This window comes from Octopus bimaculoides, chromosome 2 (assembly GCF_046866305.1).
Source record: "Octopus bimaculoides isolate indiv1 chromosome 2, ASM4686630v1, whole genome shotgun sequence".
Lineage (NCBI taxonomy): Eukaryota > Metazoa > Mollusca > Cephalopoda > Octopoda > Octopodidae > Octopus > Octopus bimaculoides.
This window is the reverse complement of record NC_142929.1, coordinates 106,630,280-106,650,843: the sequence shown is the minus strand read 5'-3', so window position 1 is coordinate 106,650,843 and position 20,564 is coordinate 106,630,280. Positions and strand designations below refer to the sequence as shown.

The window sequence follows — 20,564 nt, the reverse complement described above, 5'->3', positions numbered from 1 at the left end:
TATTTTTGAAATTTAAAAGAAAAAATTGGAAAAATAGCATATAATGTTAAGATTTTATATTATTTTATATCATTTTGAAATAAAATGCTACAAGCTGTGTTTATTCTGTGAACAAAATGGGAAAATATCTAAATAAGAATTTCTTACTTAGGAAAAAGTCTCAGAATTTAAGGAATAATATGGTATTGAGAGATATAAATTCTCAAAGGTAAAATATTACAAAGTGTCGGTTAGATGCTGAATTGTTTTGACTTAAGGGTCATTAATAGTAACCTTGAAAGACAAGATCTTGTATTTTGTTTACTGTTGCATACATGTAAGGATAAGTATTCTGCTAGCAACATTGCTTTCCTTTTTCCTATTAGTTTGGTTTGGAGAAACCGGTTGCACCCACAGCCTTACAAGGCCCTCTGAGGTCTGTGAGAAGCATGCAGTTACTGTGAAGCCCGTGAGGAGCATGCAGTTTTGACAGTTTCAAGTCAACAATAGCAGGAAAATCCTGTAGTTGTTGACAAGCAAAGAAATTCTAGATGAACAATACCCAAGGAAAACAAAACTGGACATAGTGATGAGTGCAAGGACTGGAGAGGAGGCAATATGGATGGCAAGAAGAATTGAGATAAGAAAGTCAGGAATGATGGCTTGAATTGGAGTGGCATGAGATCCACCAGCTTCAATGAACAGTTGAAAAGGTAGAAAGAGGAGACTGTACAGCTGTAAGCTCAAAACTGAAATGCCAGTATTAATCCCAATCTAATAAAAGGAATTAAGTCAATTACATCAACTCCAGTGTGTAACTGGTACTTATTTAATTGACCTCGAAAGGATGAAAGGCGAAGTCAACCTCGGCAGAATTTGAACTCAGAACGTAATGGCTAATGAAATACTGCTAAGCATTTCGCTCTACTATAGGCACAAAGCCTCAAATTTTGTGGGAGGGGACTAGTTGATTACATTTATCCCGGTGTTTCACTGGTACTTAATTTATCAACCCTGAAAGGATGAAAAGCAAAGTTAACCTCAGTGGAATTTGAACACAAAACGTAAAGACAAGCAATGCAACTAAGCATTTTGTCCAGCATGCTAATGATTCTGCCAGCTCATAATAATAATAATAACAACAACAACAACAACAACAATAATAAAGGTTTTAAATTTTGCCACAAGGGCAGCAATTTTGAGGGAGGGGTTGAGTCGATTACTACAACCCAGTGTTCAACTGGTACTTATTTTATCAACCCCAAAAGGATGAAAGGCAAAATGAACCTCAGCAGAATTTGAACTCAGAACATTAAGACAGATGAAATACCACTAAGCATTTTGCCTGGCGTGCTAATGATCCTGCCAGTTTATGGTAATAATAATCTTTTCTACTCTAGGCACAAAGCCCAAAACTTTTGGGGAGGAGGCCAGTCAATTAAATCGACCACAGTACGCAACTGGTACTTAATTTATTGACCCCGAAAGGATGAAAGATAAAGTCGACCTTGGTTGAATTTGAACTCAGAACGTAAAGACAGACAAAATACCACTGAGCATTTTGTCTGGCATACTAACGATTCTGCCTGTTCATAATAATAATAATAATAATAATAATAATAATAATAATAATGGTAATAATAATAATGATAATATTTACTTTATTAACCACTAAAGGGTTCACAGAAACATGGGAGCCGGTACAGTAGAATACACTGTGGGGTTACATAAAGGAGCATGGAAAAAATAACAATAGTAAATATAATTTCAACAATGAAATATTCCTCAAAATTGGGAGACTTCCTAAGGTTGCTTGTGGAAACCCCACAAATCCACAGTTACCCTGACCACTAGGGCAAGTGCCTTTTCCTCATCCTCTCCCTTCAATCTATAGGTGCATGCTTTGACCATTATTGCCACATTCACCCACCTTCCAAAAAATCACTAGAAGACAGCATTTCCCTTTCCACCCTCACTTTCCTATTCAAGTGAAGCTTGAAAAAAAAATTCATGAGGGCTTGGCCAAAGAGGAAAGTGTCTGTCTTTAGCCTTTTCCATCTGACCCACCACACAACCTCTTTTGCTAAGGCCACCAAACAGATAAACACTGCCTGCTCCTCCTGGCCAAAGGAAGGTGACAGAACAATCTTCACAATGAACTCAGCCAATAGAAGGATCCATTCTACATGTAATAGCCGGTGTTCAGCATAAACTCACAAGTCAGCAATGCTCAGGCACTGGGTAAGAGCATGCAGAACAGTCTTGTCACTCTTTCTACATTTTGGATATGCCCAACCAACAGCACTTCCATGTCTGTAGATACAGTGGATCACCAAGATGTCTTACTTGTCTTGTCTTGCTCTCGACACTCTACATTGCATTGCTGCAGCTGCCTTCTCTTTCATCAAACAATGAAGGTTTCTTCTGCATAATTCAACCAGGCCTAGTCTTCATATGCATAGGTAGGAAAGCCCTAACATGCTAATTAACCAACAACTGAGACCTTGATATATGCTACCACTTTGGGGTCAGAGTAGACCTGGGAACAATAATGGCTAAGAGGAGGTTTCCACACTTCTCAAATCCTGGAACACCTGAGCTAGGGCTCCACTACTGGATGCAGCTTAAAGTCATATCCAGGACATACATACATGTATGTGTGTGCACATACATACATACAGACATATATATATATATATATATATATACACGTGTATACATACACAAACATACACAAGCGTACACACACACACACAGCAGGAGAGGGAGGAGCTTGAGATCACCAGGAGAGACTACTGAAACAGACATAATCATCATCATAATCATGATCACCACCATCATCATCGTCATCTTCATCATTTATGTCTGCCTTCCATAGTGGCATAAGTTAAATATTATTTCAACATAAATCCGACGAGTCAGAAGGACTATGTCATTCTTTGATGTCTCAGGTTGAGCATGGTTAGGAAGGACTGGATGCACTTCCTTACACCAACCATTCTACAGAGTGTACTGGGTGCTTTTTTTTTTTCTTTCATGGTACCAGAACTACCAAGGTTGCTTTGTTATTTGGCAAAACTAAGCAACCACCATAACAGGAGAGAGATAGAGATGATTTGAGGCAAGGTGATGAGAAGATAAGGTATAGTAAGAGGAACAGATTTATTACAGTGTTGTGCCAGAAGACTGCTTCAAGGGGGAAGATTTCCCCTTCTCGGCAATGGTTTTGATTGTTCGATGGTGTTTTTCCATGATCTTATTTTCATTTGGCCTATATGCAGCTCCGAAGAAGAGTCTGACATTCTATTTGTCGAGCGTTTCCTTCAGCAGCCCTCAACGAAATGCGATGCTGTTGTCTATGAATAACTTGTCCACTGAGACCCTTGCTAGGAATATCTCGTTCAGCATTCCTGAAATTTCAATTGCAGTCGCCTATCCCGATTTGTCTCCATATCGTCGTCTGCCCTGGTCTACAGTTGATCATTGAGAGATACGATCTTCTCTCGTACCTCGTCACATCGAGTGCCAGCCGCTTTCCAGTCTTCCTCCACCTGAATATTCCCCCATTTCATGCACACTCGGTGTGGTGTTAATGAACTAACACTTGTCATTAGCTACCGACCATTTATTGCTGAGGAGTAGACAAACTATGTGACACCCAGCAAGACACCAGAAGCTTAAGATGTTTGAAGTATTGATTCCCTTCTCTGCAATAATCTGTTTCTGTAATATTTATCGAAGAATATTTTATTTTAGTGTGAGAGATACGAGAAAATTAAAAACAAGTGTGAAATATACAAATATTTATTGTAAGAAATCCTCTGGAAAAGGAATCGTCTCTAGATGACAACAAAGAAATGTACAAGTTTACGGATATTTCAGACATAACTAATGACATAGCTAGTCCATTTAAAAAAATTAATTAAAAGTATTATTCCTTTTAAGACTCTCACTGCAACAGAAATAAAAGACGAAATTAAATATATTTTCTTAAAACTAATCACTATATTACGAACTGTCTATAATTTATTTTCTGCTGAAGTTTTCGGTTAGTTTTCACTAATAAACATTCCGGTGCTATGAAATGGTGACTGCATGAAATATTGTTACAGAGGTCGATGCAGTAGTTTTGGATTTAATATTAACGTAAATATTTTTGTTGTATTATTATCAGTTAACATGATTTTTAACTGTTTTATTTTTACATTGTCTTTAGCTAAACAAATTCATCAAATCTCCCACCCACACGTATTTTTACATTGAAATACCTCAAGGATTTACTGAATTTGTTTTGTTTTATCCCTTCCTGATGTGTGATTGAACAAGTATTAGTAATATTTTGGGTCGATTTATTCTCTTACATCCCACACGTCTCTGGAAACGTGTGTAAATACTAAATATTTGAGCTGGTTTGCTGGTATTGCATTATACATACAACTGATAAGAAGCGAGCGAAAATTTGCCAACTAGAAATAACGTCTAAATTTTCCTCAAACACCCTAATGACTTAAAAGACAAAAATATTGGTTTGTGTTGTTTGGGGTACACTATGTCTGAAGAAGACTAAAAAACAAAAATAGACCGGACGGTGAATGTTTTTGATGCTAGGTCCGTTCGATCAGAACAATTGGTAAGAATCTTCTTTGTTAATATCTTTGTTATAGGAAAGTATCCAGCCGATAGACTGAAACAAGTTAGCGTGATAGGAAATATAATAAGGTTTATATAGTAAGAATTTTAATTTCTGAAACTATTTTTTGATAAAAATATTTTCATTCTTTTTTTATTGAGTAATCTCTCTCTCTTTCTCCACACACACACACACACACACACACACACATATATATATATATATATATATATATATATATATATATATATATATAGGGATTGGAGAACAGGAGCTAACCACAGTTATTTTGTGTTCTTTGCTACATTGGTTTCTATTAACCCATTTATTCTATCAGAAGAATTTTTATTCATTAAGATAGAAGAAATACACATAATTATATATATATATATATATATATATATATATATATATATATATATATATATATATATATAATACAAAGAATATATATGCATGTATACACACAGGTAATCTTCCAGTTTAGGGAGGTAAAAAAAAGTAAATAAAAATACAAGGGAAATAACTTAACGTCTTTCTAGTATTATCCGTACTACTCTGAAATGTGTTTTATTTTTAGCTGTTTATAAATAAATCACACACGTGATTGAATATCATAGTACCGGCTGCACAACAACTTATGGTAATCTTCTAGTATAGGGAAATAACGGTCAAACTAAAGCGTTTGACCCGAGCTCAAAAAAAAAAAAAGTGCAATAGGTGTAAAACAACTTGCTGTGAACGAATATGAAGAAAAAAAATGCGCGAACGGGTGGGGTGGAGAGATTACGGATAATACTAGTAAGACGTTGAGTTATTTCCCTTGTATTTTTATTGACTTTTTTACCTCCCTAAATTGGAAGATTACCAACATTATGCATGTCAGAAAGAACCCTACTCTTCAGTAAGGGGTCTGCTTGGGTCAAACGCATTGACCCAGAGGGCTCCTTTGACGTGGCAATGGGTGCTTTTGACAGTGCAGACGTATGTGACCTAGTCGGTCTCTTCATCCTAGATATACTAAAAAAGAAATTCCCTTCAACTAGTCTTGACCTCTTCACGCTGGCAATATCAAGAGGTGCTAACAGCTACACGCGGATCTATTTCAAAACGGGGGCACCAGTATTTTCTTAACGAAACACTAACAAAACACTTTGAAACTTGGGACACTGGTAGAATGTGTCATATAAAATATCTTTTACTCTTAGTCTTCTTAACAAAAAAACGTACATCGCAAGTTATTCCATGTTAAAGTTGTCGTATTTCTGTAATTTCAACCAATCACTGACGTCTATTCAGCTGAATAGAGTTACTGCTGGGCGGTCATAAAAATGTTATTCCCTGTGACATATTTCATCCGGTTTAATCGTAATTTATACGCATATATTGTTTATATAATAAATTACGCTGTGTGTATCTATGCGTGTAACAATTTTAGAGTTCGGATTCTAGAGTTAGGGTTAGGGTAACAGTCTAGTTAGGGTTAGGGTTAGGGGATTAATACGATATACACCGTTACAGCGCTAACTGTTTTCAACTGAATAGACGTCAGTGATTAGTAGAAATTATCGAAATAAGACAATTTTTTACATGAAATAAATTCGAATACAAAAATTTTTTTCTGTTCTATAACAAAATAGATAAGTATACGAAGTTTGAAAGTCTTTCGGTACCAAAAACACTACATAAAGCATAAATGAAAACTGGTGCCCCCGTTTTGAAATAGATCCCTACACTCTAGATAGGATCAGAAGGGACCTCACAAGCATCATGAACTTCCTCAGACTGAAGGTCACTATAGAGACCAACCTGAAAATGGTAGATTTCCTTGACATAACCCTGGACCTAGAATATGGTGCCTATAGGCCCTTTAGGAAACCAAATGAGAAATTGTCTTATATTAACTCAGGTTCCTGCCATCCAGCCATAGTGTTCAGGAACCTTGTTAAGGGTGTCAGCAGGAGAATCTCCAGCTTGTCTTCAAGCAAAGAGATCTTTAATGCTGCTGCTCTGTACTACAACCAGGCTTTGGCTGCCAGCAGCTTCAAGAGTAATATTAGTTACATGCCAGAGCCTAGCCCCCACAAGGGAAAGTGTCACTGGAAAGTACTGTGGTTCACGTCTCCATTCTCTTTAAACATTAAGACCAGAGTAGGTAAGATCTTCCTCAGTTTAGTTGATAGACACTTCCCCCATACCAATAGATTCAACAAAATATTTAATAGACATACCCTGAGATTATTCCTTTAGCTGTGCACCTAGCGTAAAAAAAAAAGATTTTAATAGGTAGGCCCACACCCAAGGAAGAGGCAGGAGTAACACAACTTGTTCACTGAATGACCACTGCAATACAGAGACAGTTGTTTATGAAGAAGAAGCAACAGCAACAGGATCCAATGGACAACCGAGCATGCAGAAGTATGTGGGGGCAACGGAAGGCCCCTTCAGAACCTGCTTTAATAACCACAAGCCCTCCTTCAACATCCCAGAGAGACGTAACACCACAACTCTCGCCAAGTGTGTCTGGGCTTTGAAAGTAGAAGATCCTAGAAAAATGTAAACCATACTTCAATAGCAGCAGGAAGTGCAGATTATGCCTGGCTGAGAAAAGAGCAATATTAAAAAGTACGCAATGCCCGGATGTCTACTTGAATAGCAGGAGTGAAGTGTTTAATCCTTGCCTGCATGAAAAGAAGTACATCCTATCGTACCTGCGTGCCCCACCATGACTGCAACCACAAGTCCCCTCCATCAATGACCTTCCACCAATGCCCTCAGGCCTAGCAAAACAAATTTGACCAAGGCACACACCAGTGCACCCATGTACTCTCACGCACACCCCTATAAGGTCAACACCCCACAAAACAGACCGTCTCCCACCACCCCCAACACATATCCCTACACACAAATTGTACCCACACACATACATTACACACTGCACGCCAACATAAGAAAAATTCCACGGCCTTATCCTTTACAGAAAGAAAACAGACCAATGATCACAGCTATATATATCTACACCCCTGGAAAAAATTATGCATATGACACTATTGCACATACACACCTCACCCCCACAGGAGCACCACATTAATAATACACATTTCCCACTTCAAGATAACTCTTACCGGCTTCACAGCATACCCAACCAGGGGACATAACTCCGAACATAATTCCCTGGCTCTTTTTCACTTAACACTTTTTTCACAGCAGCCACTGGTTGTGCTAATCCGCCCCCCACCGACAATAAAGAACAGTTGCCATATTCCCTTCCATATCAGCTTACTCTGATGAGCATTAAGTTATATAATTGGATTGTTACTTAACACTCCATTGTATTCTTTACGTGAAACCGAATTGGTAAGATCAGCTGTGATGGATATTTAATACTATACATTTCAGATAATATATATATATATATATGTATGTGTATGTATGTGTGCATATATATATATATATATATATATATATATATATATATATATATATATATATATATATATATATATAATATGCACATGAATTGTCTAAGAGATCATAAGTCAGAGATAAGATGCACTCATATATCTGTCAGTAGAGTGGGTATATATATATATATTTTGCAAAGTGAGATTTTTTTTTTCAAAATAAAACTACTGAATTATTTCGACAAAATCAAGTCCCACTTTCGTTTTTTTTACCCCAGCTTGTAACATTTCATCTGATGTCTTTTCAGTTATCCTTAAATGTAGAGTCACTTCACTCTGTCAAATAGTAAATACTATAATTTCGTTTGGTGGTTGGCTACCAGGAGTCAAACAACAGCAGATATATATATATATATTAATCAAAGTGTACAGTATTATATATCCATTACAGCCAATCTTACCAATCGGTTTTGTACTTGGGGTTTAACAGAGTGTTAGGTAACAATCCGATTATGTAATCCTGTGCTCTTCAGAGGTAGCCATTAGGAAATGAAATATGATATTTCTGTTTACAAGAATTTTAAACCAAACTAGAGTGTCTGTACCATCAATTATGGTGGTGGTTTTTTTTTTTTTTAACTAAACTTAGTGGCAATTTCAATATTTTCACAAGTATGTATGAATAATCAATTTTCTCCAATTGGAGGTATTGCTAAAAAATGTATATGATGAAAGTTGAAAGTAAACGAAAATACCCAAATAGTAAGAAAAGAAAATTATATTTATCCCCCATCCCAAAAAAGATACACAAGTTTGATTATTTTTGATATGTACAACATGTTGTAGTTACTGGTTCACTTGTTATTGTACATATAAACATTGTACATGTTTATATGTTCAAAACTACTAAAATATATGCATGGGTACATGATCTAACAAAGAGGTTACAAACATTTTTCTAAATGTTTTCAAGGTACAGCAGGTTTCGTTTATGCAAAAAGATGCATTCTGTCCTAAGGCTACAAGTGTACATAATAAGAATTATTATTCACATTCCTCAACAACAATATTTCTTGTAAAGACATGATGAAACACCAACACACCATAACCTTCCAAATTTTTAATCTATAACTTCAAATTGTTAGGTTTTTTTTCCTACTTAAAACATGGAATACATGTGTGCTGTAAAATAAGCATATAAGCGAAAGTGGAATGCATTATACCTCTCAGTAAGTTGAATATAAAAGGTAACAGTGGAATATATGAAGTAGAATATTTAATAGTGGAATAAGTATATATTCAAATGCATTATAGCATATTAAATATATATTGATGACACAGCATATTATATATATTGATTAGATTTACCAATGCAAAAAAGAAATGAGAAGATTAATTTGATCATCAGAATTTATGAACATAACATTAGTCAGGCATAATGAGATTAAGAAGACAACTGAATGAACTTTCAAATATAAAAAAATAAACAACTGCAAACCATGTTGAATAATTTAAGAAGTAAATGATCTAAAGGGGAACAACTTCAACAGTTTGAAATTTTGTGTTACAACCTATTTATCTGTCTATCCATCTATCTATCTACCCACCCACCCAGTGTATCATATATATGTGTTCTGGGCGATTGCACCCCCTGTGAACGTATATGTATACATTTATGTGCTTTTCCTACAGCATTAAAGCATTTTAGCTCTTACTTCTAGCAATGTAGGTATCCTGACACCTTTAGTTGCATTTAGTGACAATTATGTTTTTCATTTATTGTAACACATTGTGCATGTTTGTTTACACGCGCACGTGCACACACACACACAAATACATCTAAGGCTGGGGTTACATGCCATACGCCCCCTACACAATTCAGGCTCACAACATAAATTCACTGCAACACAATTTCTTTTCCTCAGCAGGCCCTGCTCTAATTAACATTGTCCCAAAACAAATTAAATAAGAAAATGATCTTATTGCCTTCAAACGAAACCTAGACAAATTTCTTCAAGAGATACCAAATAAGCCACCTGTACCTGGATACAACAACAGCTCCCTACTTGAATGGACTATGATACCACAAAACTTGATGTGAAAATAACTTAACAAATCCTATCCGGTGGTGCTATTAAGTTAGACATGGCCTGGGCTAATCTATGGCTGAAACAGCTAAATTAGCAAAGTTATTAAACCCAGTGTATTTTATACATCCTTGTGGGACTTGTGGAAATTCCACAGAACAAAAAAGATTAAGAGAATTTATTTAAGAAAGAAAGCATGATTTGCATTTTTATTTTTATTTTGCTAAGTATTTCACTTCCAATCACAATAATATATTTTAAAATTTCCCTCTGCTAAACACATTATATTTCTCTCTTTCTCTCTGCCTCTTCAACAATCTTTTTAACCATATAATTTCTATCTTCATGTCTTTAAAATTTCTCTCTTTCTCTTCACCTCTCACTACCACTAACTCTCTCTCTATCTCTCAATGTAACTGCCTCCCCTACCCATCTGTCTTTATCTGCCTTTCCTTCACCTCACCACCAGAACATTACCATCTGCTAAAAATTGTATCCTAAACATCCTTTTCCCTTTATTTTCAGCCTTAATATTATCTTTAATAATATTTACGTAGTTTAAGATGTGAGCTGGCAGAATTGTAAGGTGGTGAGCTGGCAGAAATGTTAGCATGCCAGGTGAAATGCTTAGCGGTATTTCGTCTACCGTTATGTTCTGAGTTCAAATTCCACTGGGGTCGACTTTACCTTTCATACTTTCGGGGTCAATAAATTAAGTACCAGTTACGCACTGTAATCGACTTAATCCCTTTGTCTGTCCTTGTTTGTCCCCTCTATGTTTATCCCCTTGTGGGCAATAGAGAAATAAGAATTGTTAGCACACTATGCAAGATGCTTAATGGTATTTTGACATGTCTTTATGTTTTGAGTTCAAATTCTGCTGAGGTTAACTTTGCCTTTCATTCCTTCAGGATGGATAAAATAAGTAGCAGTTGAACACTGGGGTCAGTGTAATTGACTACACTCCTCTCCTGATCTTCCTAGCCTTGTGCCAAAATTTGAAGCTAATATTTACCTAGTTTTTGTCTTGCCTATTTTTATTTTATAATTTTGGATAATAATGTCAACAAATATTTTTTATGGTTAAATTTAAAATTGTTTTCCCTACTAAACTGGTTTTCTTCTGTTGTAGGGTGGATATATTTACACCAATGAACGATATTTTGAATCAGTCAGTATCTTCTTTGAATAATGCTGGTTAATCTTTGTCACAGTAGTTTAAAACCAGCGATTGTTTGTAACAAACCAACTTATGATGGCTATGAAGTTAATAATCTTATACAGCAGACATCCTACCGAAACCAAGGTTTTATGGTGGAACGCTTTATCAAACCACCAGTAACTATAACATTAAAATTCCCATGTAACGTTGAAATTTTCAAAATATGTATTAATCCCTTTGTTGGTCGACAAAAATCTCTAGGCTTTGAGGTACACACAAAATCTGAAGCTGTGATAGATTCGTGGTTGATGAACTCCAGTCTGACACCTTCTGTTAATACAGATGGTATTTTTGTTCCAGTCGGAAGAACTCTTCTTAAAGAAGCAAAAATGTTTTGTTTCCGTAATTATAGTTTTAAAGGCCAACAGGAAATACCCAGTACAATGAGTTGTCAATTAGAATTACCTTTGAAACACCACCAACAGAAATCTCTTACTTTTGTTAGTCATGTGTCACTGAGAATAACTCAGACAGAGGGGAGTAGTGTCCCTTGCATTGGGAAACTTGAAATATGGGCTAAACCTGTGTCAAACAGTGTTACAAATCTCGTAAGCAAAGTTTATTCCTGTTTTAAAGAACATCTTTTGAATGATCAGGTTTGTGAGAAAGACACAGTGACCAAGGACGACTTTATTAATCAAAACCCAGCTTCTTCTTTACCTGCAAATAGCAATTCTTTTAACTTAAATGGTGTTGATGTTCCTGAAGATTTTCTTGATCCTATCACATGTGAAATAATGACAATGCCAATGTTGTTACCTTCTGGTCAGTCTGTGGACCAATCTACATTAGTCAATTATAACAATGCTGAATCAAAATGGGGACGTACACCAAATAACCTTTTCACTTCCATTAAATTCACTTCAAATTACAAACCTGTACCTAATACATCACTCAAAGTAAGGATTGATAAATTTCTCCTAGACAACTCTCAGCAACTTTCTGATGTACCAAGAACTATTGGTCGTGCTTCAGACATACAGAATCAAGGATTGTCTATAGAAAATAAAGACTGGGTTCAACCTGCTCGTTTAAGAGCTGATTCTCGAAAAACGTGCAGCCAAACATTTCTTCAGCATGGTAACTCTTCAACTAAACTTAAAGAATCATGTTCATCACTAAACAAACATCAGAATATGGCAGCTTCAAGTTTGAACGGTCATATTAAATCTCACACAAAGCACGAAAATATCTCCAACAGTTTTGCACAATCCAGAACTACTGATGGAAAAAATTTTCAAATGCTAACTCCTGGATTAAAGAGAAAAACTTTATCTTCTTCAAAAACTGATGATGATGTTGGTAACACTGTCAAAAGACAACAGACATCTGAAAGTGTTCAGGTAATTAGAGATTCACATGAGAATGATTTAAACCAAAGTCTTGAAGCAGCTTTATCTCGAACTTTAAGTACACTTCCATCTTTCAGTACACCAGTTATGAATAGCAAAGAGATCATTGTTAAAAAATGTGCAATATGTCAAATAAGCAATGAGGCACATCTCTATGTGTTGCCTTGTACCCATATACTTTGTCGAAAATGTCTCAATAGTAATTACCGAAATGAGAATGGTACTATGAAATATTTTTGTTTACAGTGCAAGGATTCTTATAATTCCAAAGAGATTCAGCGACTTTATGATTGATTTCTTCTCTGATATATGAATAAATTTCTTAAACAAGATTTTTTTTTTTTTTTTGTGACTTGAATATGTTTCATACAAAGTTGGAAAGAATGTACTTTTGCTTTGAAATTTGTTATAAAAATTCTTATGGTTAAATAACCTTTTGAAAATACATCCTAAAGCTTAAGCAAGTGATGGGAACTTCATGGTCACATAACCTGCTAGAGATAGCAGCCAAATCTACCTCAAATTACATTTTGCCAATGTAAAAATGAACACATTTGATTATATGGCTAAGAGCATATTATATTTGAAAAAATGATGGGATGGCCCTAACTGGAGTGCATTTCATCAAAGCTGACTTGAGGCTAAGCAACAACTCATAAAACAATTTCATTTTATTCAAAATAGAAACAGTTGTGTGCGTGAGAGGGAGAGATGAAAACTTAATAAATCATTAGTTTGGATATTAAATTCCAAATGATTTCAATTTAATCAATTCATACATTATAAATGATGACAAATATTAAAAAAAATTTATTAAATGAGAAGTGTTTTTAAACATCGATCTTTGATATTCATTACTCTTGATTTTGGTAATCCTTCATATATCACCATAATCATCATCGTCATCATCATCATTATTTAACACCCAAGTGATTGGCATTAGGAAGGGCATCTAGCTATAGAAATCACATAAAGCCAATGTTGGAGCTTGAGATTGTCCTGCAACTTGTTGGATCCTGAAAAACCATCCAACTCATGGTGAGGGTTATGTGTGAGTGTGTGTGTGCACGCGCGTACATGTGTGTATGTGTGCATGCACTTAAGTAAGTAGTAAACCTTGTCTGATATGTGGCATTTGGTCAATGAGGGAATTTGATGCCGCTACCCTCATCTGTGTTTCTTGCCGTGAGGTAGGCTCTTCTGGAACCCTTGACAGGAAGAGATCTAGTTTTGTTTTAAAGACACCTACATCCACAACATGCAGGTCTCTCAGGCATTTTGGAAGGACATTGAAGAGCTGTGGCCTTTGTAGCCCAAGCTGTTGCAGTATCTGGTCCTGTATTTTGATGGTGATGCTGGGATCTTTGGCACTATGCAGTGGCGCCCCATTCTGCAGTTTGAGTAACTTTCAAATGCCAATGTTCGGTACAAGGCCTTCTAGGATTTTCCAGTTGTATATCACTGCATATCTTTGCTGCCTTCGTTCTTGGGAGAAAATTTTTAATTCTCTCAATCTTTCCCAGTAGCTGATACATTGCATTGAGACAATTTTCTTGGTGTAGCTTCGTTGGATTGCTTGAGTTCTGCCATGGCTTTTACAGTGTGTGGTGACCATAGTTGGGAGCAACTGAGAACGTATGTCCTCCAAAGGATCATCAATGTTTCATTTTCTCTTGTTTTCAACTTTCGGAGGTTCCATACAGCCAGCTGTCTGCATTTTATTACCAAATTGGTAATATGCACTTGAAAAGATGCATCATTGCTCATGTCAGTGCCCAGGTCATGCACTGATTTTGATTCAGGGATTTCAATTCCTCCTGGGCCAGTGTATCCTGTTTGCATGTCTTTTAGCTTTGTGTGTTGGTTGCGTAGGGCCTGGAATTTTCCTGCATTAAACTGCATGTTGTTGATCTCAGCCCACCTGTATATTGCGTTCAATTCCCATTGCAGAACGCGATTAATTTCTTGCAGACTATTCATTCCATGACTTTGCTGATGTGTGAAGTCAGAGAGGTAGGTCTATAATTTTTAGCATCTGCCCTGCTTCCTCCCTTATGGATAGGGAACATTATCCCTTCTTTCAGTTTGTCTGGGAGCTTACCACTTCCAAGGAAGCTCGGAGAGAGAAGCTGAAGTGGTATTGCAAGGGCTCGCTTGCATGATTTGAGAAGCACAACTGGAACTCCATCAGAGCCAGCAGCTGAGTTTGTGTCAACCTCATCTATAGCCAGCATTACATCTTCTTCAATGTTTATGTACTCAGTTTTTACCTCTCTATATATATATATACATATATATGTATACATATATACATGCATACATATATTTATACACATATATATATATATATATATATATACATAGACATTATATATATACATACATATAAATGTGTATATATATACATGTATATATATATATATATATATATATATATATATATATATATATACAAATACACTTATACATCTATATATACATACATATGTGATATATATATACATAATATATGTATGTGAGATAATAGTTTCAGTATTGATAGTGAAACTATTAAACTGAAAGTATCTCACACTATGATAGAGATGTTGTTTCACTTTTACCATGTAATACTGAAATAGTGTAAGAGATAAGAGATTGCACCGGGCTCGCATTAGGCAAGAAGTTGAAAAAATTTTGGCCCATGACATTGCATGGACCCTAAGTAAGGCATGTGTAAAATTTGAATGAAATCGGTTGTGTAGTTCTCAAGTTTTAGGGATTCACACAGACAGACAGACACACATTCTCAGTTTTATATATTGAGGTGTATCTATATATATAAAAATGAGAATGTGTGTCTGTCTGTGTGAATCCCTAAAACTCGAGAACTACGCAACCAATTTCATTCAAATTTTACACATGCCTTACTTAGGGTTCCAGTTGTTTTAGTCAAAAAAAATTATTAACTTCTTGCAGAGTTCGAGCACACGGCAACATAATATCTCCTCCACTATTTAAGTATTACGTGTCAAAAGTGAAACAAAAACACTCATGTCAAATACTTTCACTTTAAAAATGAAACTATTCCACTAACTGAAACAATCACATTTCGATACTGTAGTGACAGATACTTTCACAGAGAGAGAAAGAGAGAAAGAGATGTATATGTATACATATACATGTATATGTACACCATTTCGATACTGTAATGACAGATACTTTCAGAGAGAGAGAGAGAGATGTATATGTATACATATAGATGTACACGTATATGTATATATATATAGATCTATACATACATGTATATGTATACATATGTGTAGATATATATATATATATAGATGTACATGTAATATGTACACATATATACATATATACATGCATACAGATATCTATACATATATACACCCATCACACACACACAAACACACACATTAGTCATTTGTTTTCTTATCCAAAATTACGTCAAAAGTACTGAATGGATCTTTATGAAATTTGGAAATTATATTCTTTGCATAACGGCCATAACTCCCATGAAAATTCATATATTTTTGATGTTGATGAAATTTTAACCCGAACATAACAGATGAGCATTATTTAGAAAATGATGTCACACGTTATCAAGGCTACCATTCTTTCTGGATGTGCAAAAGGGGATGATGTCTTTATTCCAAGAATTCCTCTTACTCCATCAGGAGCAGACATTCCTTTTACATTCAGAAGACTACAATTACCCCTTCGTGTGACTTTTGCCATGTCCATAAACAAATATCAGGGTCAAACACTGTCTGTAACTGGTCTTCTCTTGGAAGAGCCCTGCTTCTCACATGGACAACTGTATGTTGGCTGCTCAAGAGTGGGCAGCAACAAAAAACCTATTTGTATATGCTCCACAAGGGAAAACAAGGAACATAGTTTACAATGAGGTGTTATGATCACAACAGCAAGAAAGTATGTACATGATCACCTTCTTTTACGAAACTTCATTGACTTTCATATATTTATATTGATATACATATATATACGTGTGTTTGGGTACGTGTGTGTATATACATCTCTATATATAAAGATGATGCGTAGTCTAGACGGCGTTTTTAGATTTCATTATTCTCTTTAACCCGGGCAACGCCGGGTATTTCTGCTAGTGATTATATATTCCTGTAAATATGTTTCTATGTACGTGTTTCTATTCTTTGTTTTATTCCAGTTCATTGTGCTACAAAGTATATTTCAGGTGAGGCTGGAATGTGTGTGTAAAATTCTTGACAGTTCAAATCCTTTAGTGAGGTTTTGTGACCTTGTTGGCTTGTGTTGAATATTTAAATCTCCAGATGTTTGGCTAAAAACTCTTTTATTTTATTTGCTTTTTTGTATACTTGTTTTTATATACTTTTTATGCTATTTTTCACTTTATTTTTGCTTCATCATATTTTTTCTTGCTTTTTGTTTACATTGATGATTATCAATTCCTATCTGGTTCTTTGACTTAATTGACATGAAGCAATATATCTTTTCTTTTATTAACCAACCAACGCAATTTTGTCCAGTTTCATCCTTCCATATATTGTATATATACATATACATATATATATATATATATATATATATATATATATATATATATATATATATATATATATATATATATATATATATATATATATATATATATATATATATATATATATATATATATATATATATATATATATATATATATGAAGGGGGAGGGGCAATGGCCCAGTGGTTAGGGCAGCAGACTCGCGGTCATAGGATCGTGGTTTCGATTCCCAGACCGGGCGTTGTGAGTGTTTATTGAGCAAAAACACCAAACATTCCACGTGGCTCCGGCAGGGGATGGTGGCGAACCCTGCTCTACTCTTTCACCACAACTTTCTCTCACTCTTACTTCCTGTTTCTGTTGTGCCTGTAATTCAAAGGGTCAGCTTTGTCACATTGTGTCACGCTGAATATCCCCGAGAACTATGTTAAGGGTACACGTGTCTGTGGAGTGCTCAGCCACTTGCACGTTAATTTCATGAGCAGGCTGTTCTGTTGATCGGATCAACTGGAACCCTCGACGTTGTAAGCGACGGAGTGCCAACAACAATATATATGAAGAGAAAATTTTGTACACATATTTGAAGTTGAATTGTTGGCATAACCATGATATTCAGGTAACCTAATGAGCTGCTTTCTTTATTTCCATTAATTTGTGAATATACAATTGTATTGTAATGAGCTGAGCTTGAAGTAAACATGTACACATAAATTTCTTCCATATTTAAATTAATACTGCATAAAGAAGGTTTTTAAATTTCATTTTCACCTCTCATACCTCCTGACTTTATGGTTTTATCTGTGTGTGTGTGTCCCCTTTGTGTCCCAGTTTGCCTCCCATCACTGCTTGACAAGTGGTGTTGGTGTGTTTATGTCCCTGTAACTTAGCAGTTCAGAGAAAAATACCATTAGAGTAAGTACCAAGTTTTAAAAAATAAGTAAATACTGAGATCAATTCATTCAACTAAAATTCTTCGAGGTGTTCCAGCATGACCACAACCTAATGACTGCAGCAAGTAAAAGAAAATATATGTATGCATATATATGTGTATAAATATGTATACATATGTATGTATGTCATTATTCATTTCAAGATTTCGGGTCAATAGAGAAAGAACTGGTTTCTTCATTGGAATTTCAATGTCAACAACAGGGTATTTTTGTTTGTTTGTATGTATGTATGTATGTACTCTCATGCATATAGTTGCATATCTAGACATGCTCATATATATTTAAATGATAAACTTCTGGAAAGTTTTACAGATTTTTACAATTCCAGTGATGGATTGTATCTGTAGTCTTCGAATTAGCTTTCTCCTTTCTGGTTTTGAGAAACCTAATTTCTAAAGATTGGTATTTAGGCAGCATGTTACATTTTCCAGGGCTTCAATAATTACAGCATAAGGCTGAACTAGTAATCTGGATAGAGTAACTACAGATTTCTCAATAGTTCAGCATAGGTGTTCTCTTTTTCACTGATCTTCAGCTTTATGTTAACATCTGCTGGGCAGCTAATTTCCACAACTGTGCACAGTTTCTCTTCTCTATCCTAAATCATTATATCAGGTCTATTGTGCTTATATTTTATTGAAGTCTTCACTGGTACATTCCATCAGTATTCCTTTTTATTATGAGTGGCTACAGCTTCTACCATATTGTGGATTCTTATGTATGTATGTATGCATGCATGTATTGTACCATACCGTACTATATTGTATTGTATTGTTAACACTAGTGCACACACATAAATATACTTGACAGTTTAGTGAAATAAAGTTCAGCCTAGAAAAAGGCAGAAAATTATGTGAGTTAGCTTCTATATGTTTTTTTATCAATTTTTGCACATGCACTACTGGAAGCAGTGACAGACATGCATTTCTTTCATGTAATAGAATGATAATATAGACTTCTGCATTTTCCATCTATCAAATTCCACCTGCAAGATATTGGTCAACTGGAAGATATGGTAGAGGACACTTGCTCAAGGAACTGCACAGTGGGTTGAACTCAGAACCAATAAAGAAGGACAGTACATAATATTCTATGTATAGGCACAAGCGTAACTGTGGTAAGAAGCTTGCTTCCCAATTACATTGTTCCAGGTTCAGTCCCTCTGCATAGCACCTTGGGCAAGTGTCTTCAACTATAGTTTTGGGCCAACCAAAGCCTTGTGAATTGAATTGGAAACTGAAAGAGGCCCATCGTATATATGTACATATCACTATCATCGTTTGATGTTTGTTGTCCATGCTGGCATGGGTTGAATGGTTTGACCAGGGCTGACAAGCTGAGGGGCCACACCAGTCTCTAGTCTGATCTGGCATGGTTTCTATAGCTGGATGCCCTTCCTAATGCCAACCACTCTGAGAGTGTAACGGGTGTTTTTACATGCCACTGGCACAGGTGCCAGTTGCGTGACACCAGTAGCTACTATGACTATGACTTCACTTGGCTTGATGGGTCTTCTACTCAAGCATGGCATATGTATACATATATATGTGTGTGTGTGTGTGTATATATATATATATATATATATACACACACACACATATATATATGTATACATATATATATATATATATATATATATATATATATATACATAAAGGTAGTGCTCTAGCATGGCTGCAGTCAAATGAGTGAAGCAAATAAAAAAAATAAAAGAACATATGTACAAAGTGCAATGGGTAAATTGTCGTCATTTTATATTTTTAATTTCGTGCATGCACATTGTTTTTGATTTTGTCAACTACACAGTATAGTAGGGTCAGTTAGGCACCATCTGTGAGAAAAGCAGCACCATGATGGCATTAGGAAGGGCATCCAGATGTAGAAACCTTGCCAGATCAGATTGGAGCCCGGTGCAGCCTACTGGTTTGCCAGTCCTCAGTCAAACCGTCCAAACCATGCCATATGGGAAAAGACGTTAAAACGATGATAATGATATAAAGTTGCATTTATCATCATCATTTTACATCTGTTTTCCATGCTCTTATGGATTGGGTAGGTTATCATGATCTGGGTCAGTTCTTATTCAAAGTTTCTACCCTCCTAAGCAGGTCAAAGGACACATCTCACTTCAAACCTTTCATTTTCAGCATGGTTTCTATGACTAGGTGTCCTTTCTATCACCAAACATTTTATGGAATATAGAGTGTATTTTATCATGACACCAGCACTAGAGAGGCACCCATGTCTTCAGATAAGCTAAAGGTCCTCAGAAGTCTATTGTTGCCATTCTTTCGGTGAGCACTTTTCAGAATTTACTGGGTATATTCTCTCATGATACCAGCACTGTTGTGATTGCTTTGTGATAGACGAGACTAAAGAGTAATCACTTTCAAAAAGTAT

At 35.6% G+C, this 20,564-nt stretch overlaps 1 protein-coding gene across 2 annotated transcripts; it reads left to right on the top strand.

Annotated features, from left to right (window-relative positions):
- The first annotated feature begins 4,020 nt into the window (after nt 1-4,020).
- On the top strand, nt 4,021-13,509 carry LOC106870389 (RING finger protein 37). 2 transcript variants are annotated; one of them, XM_014916434.3, is made up of 2 exons: nt 4,021-4,125; nt 11,233-13,509. In XM_014916434.3, exon 2 carries the CDS (start codon nt 11,292-11,294, stop codon nt 12,966-12,968), a length of 1,677 nt encoding a protein of 558 aa, XP_014771920.2. In that variant the 5' UTR covers nt 4,021-4,125; nt 11,233-11,291; the 3' UTR covers nt 12,969-13,509. The 2 variants fall into 2 exon arrangements, with proteins under 2 accessions (XP_014771920.2, XP_014771921.2); XM_014916435.3 differs by having other exon boundaries at nt 4,044-4,609.
- Nucleotides 13,510-20,564: the final 7,055 nt, after the last annotated feature.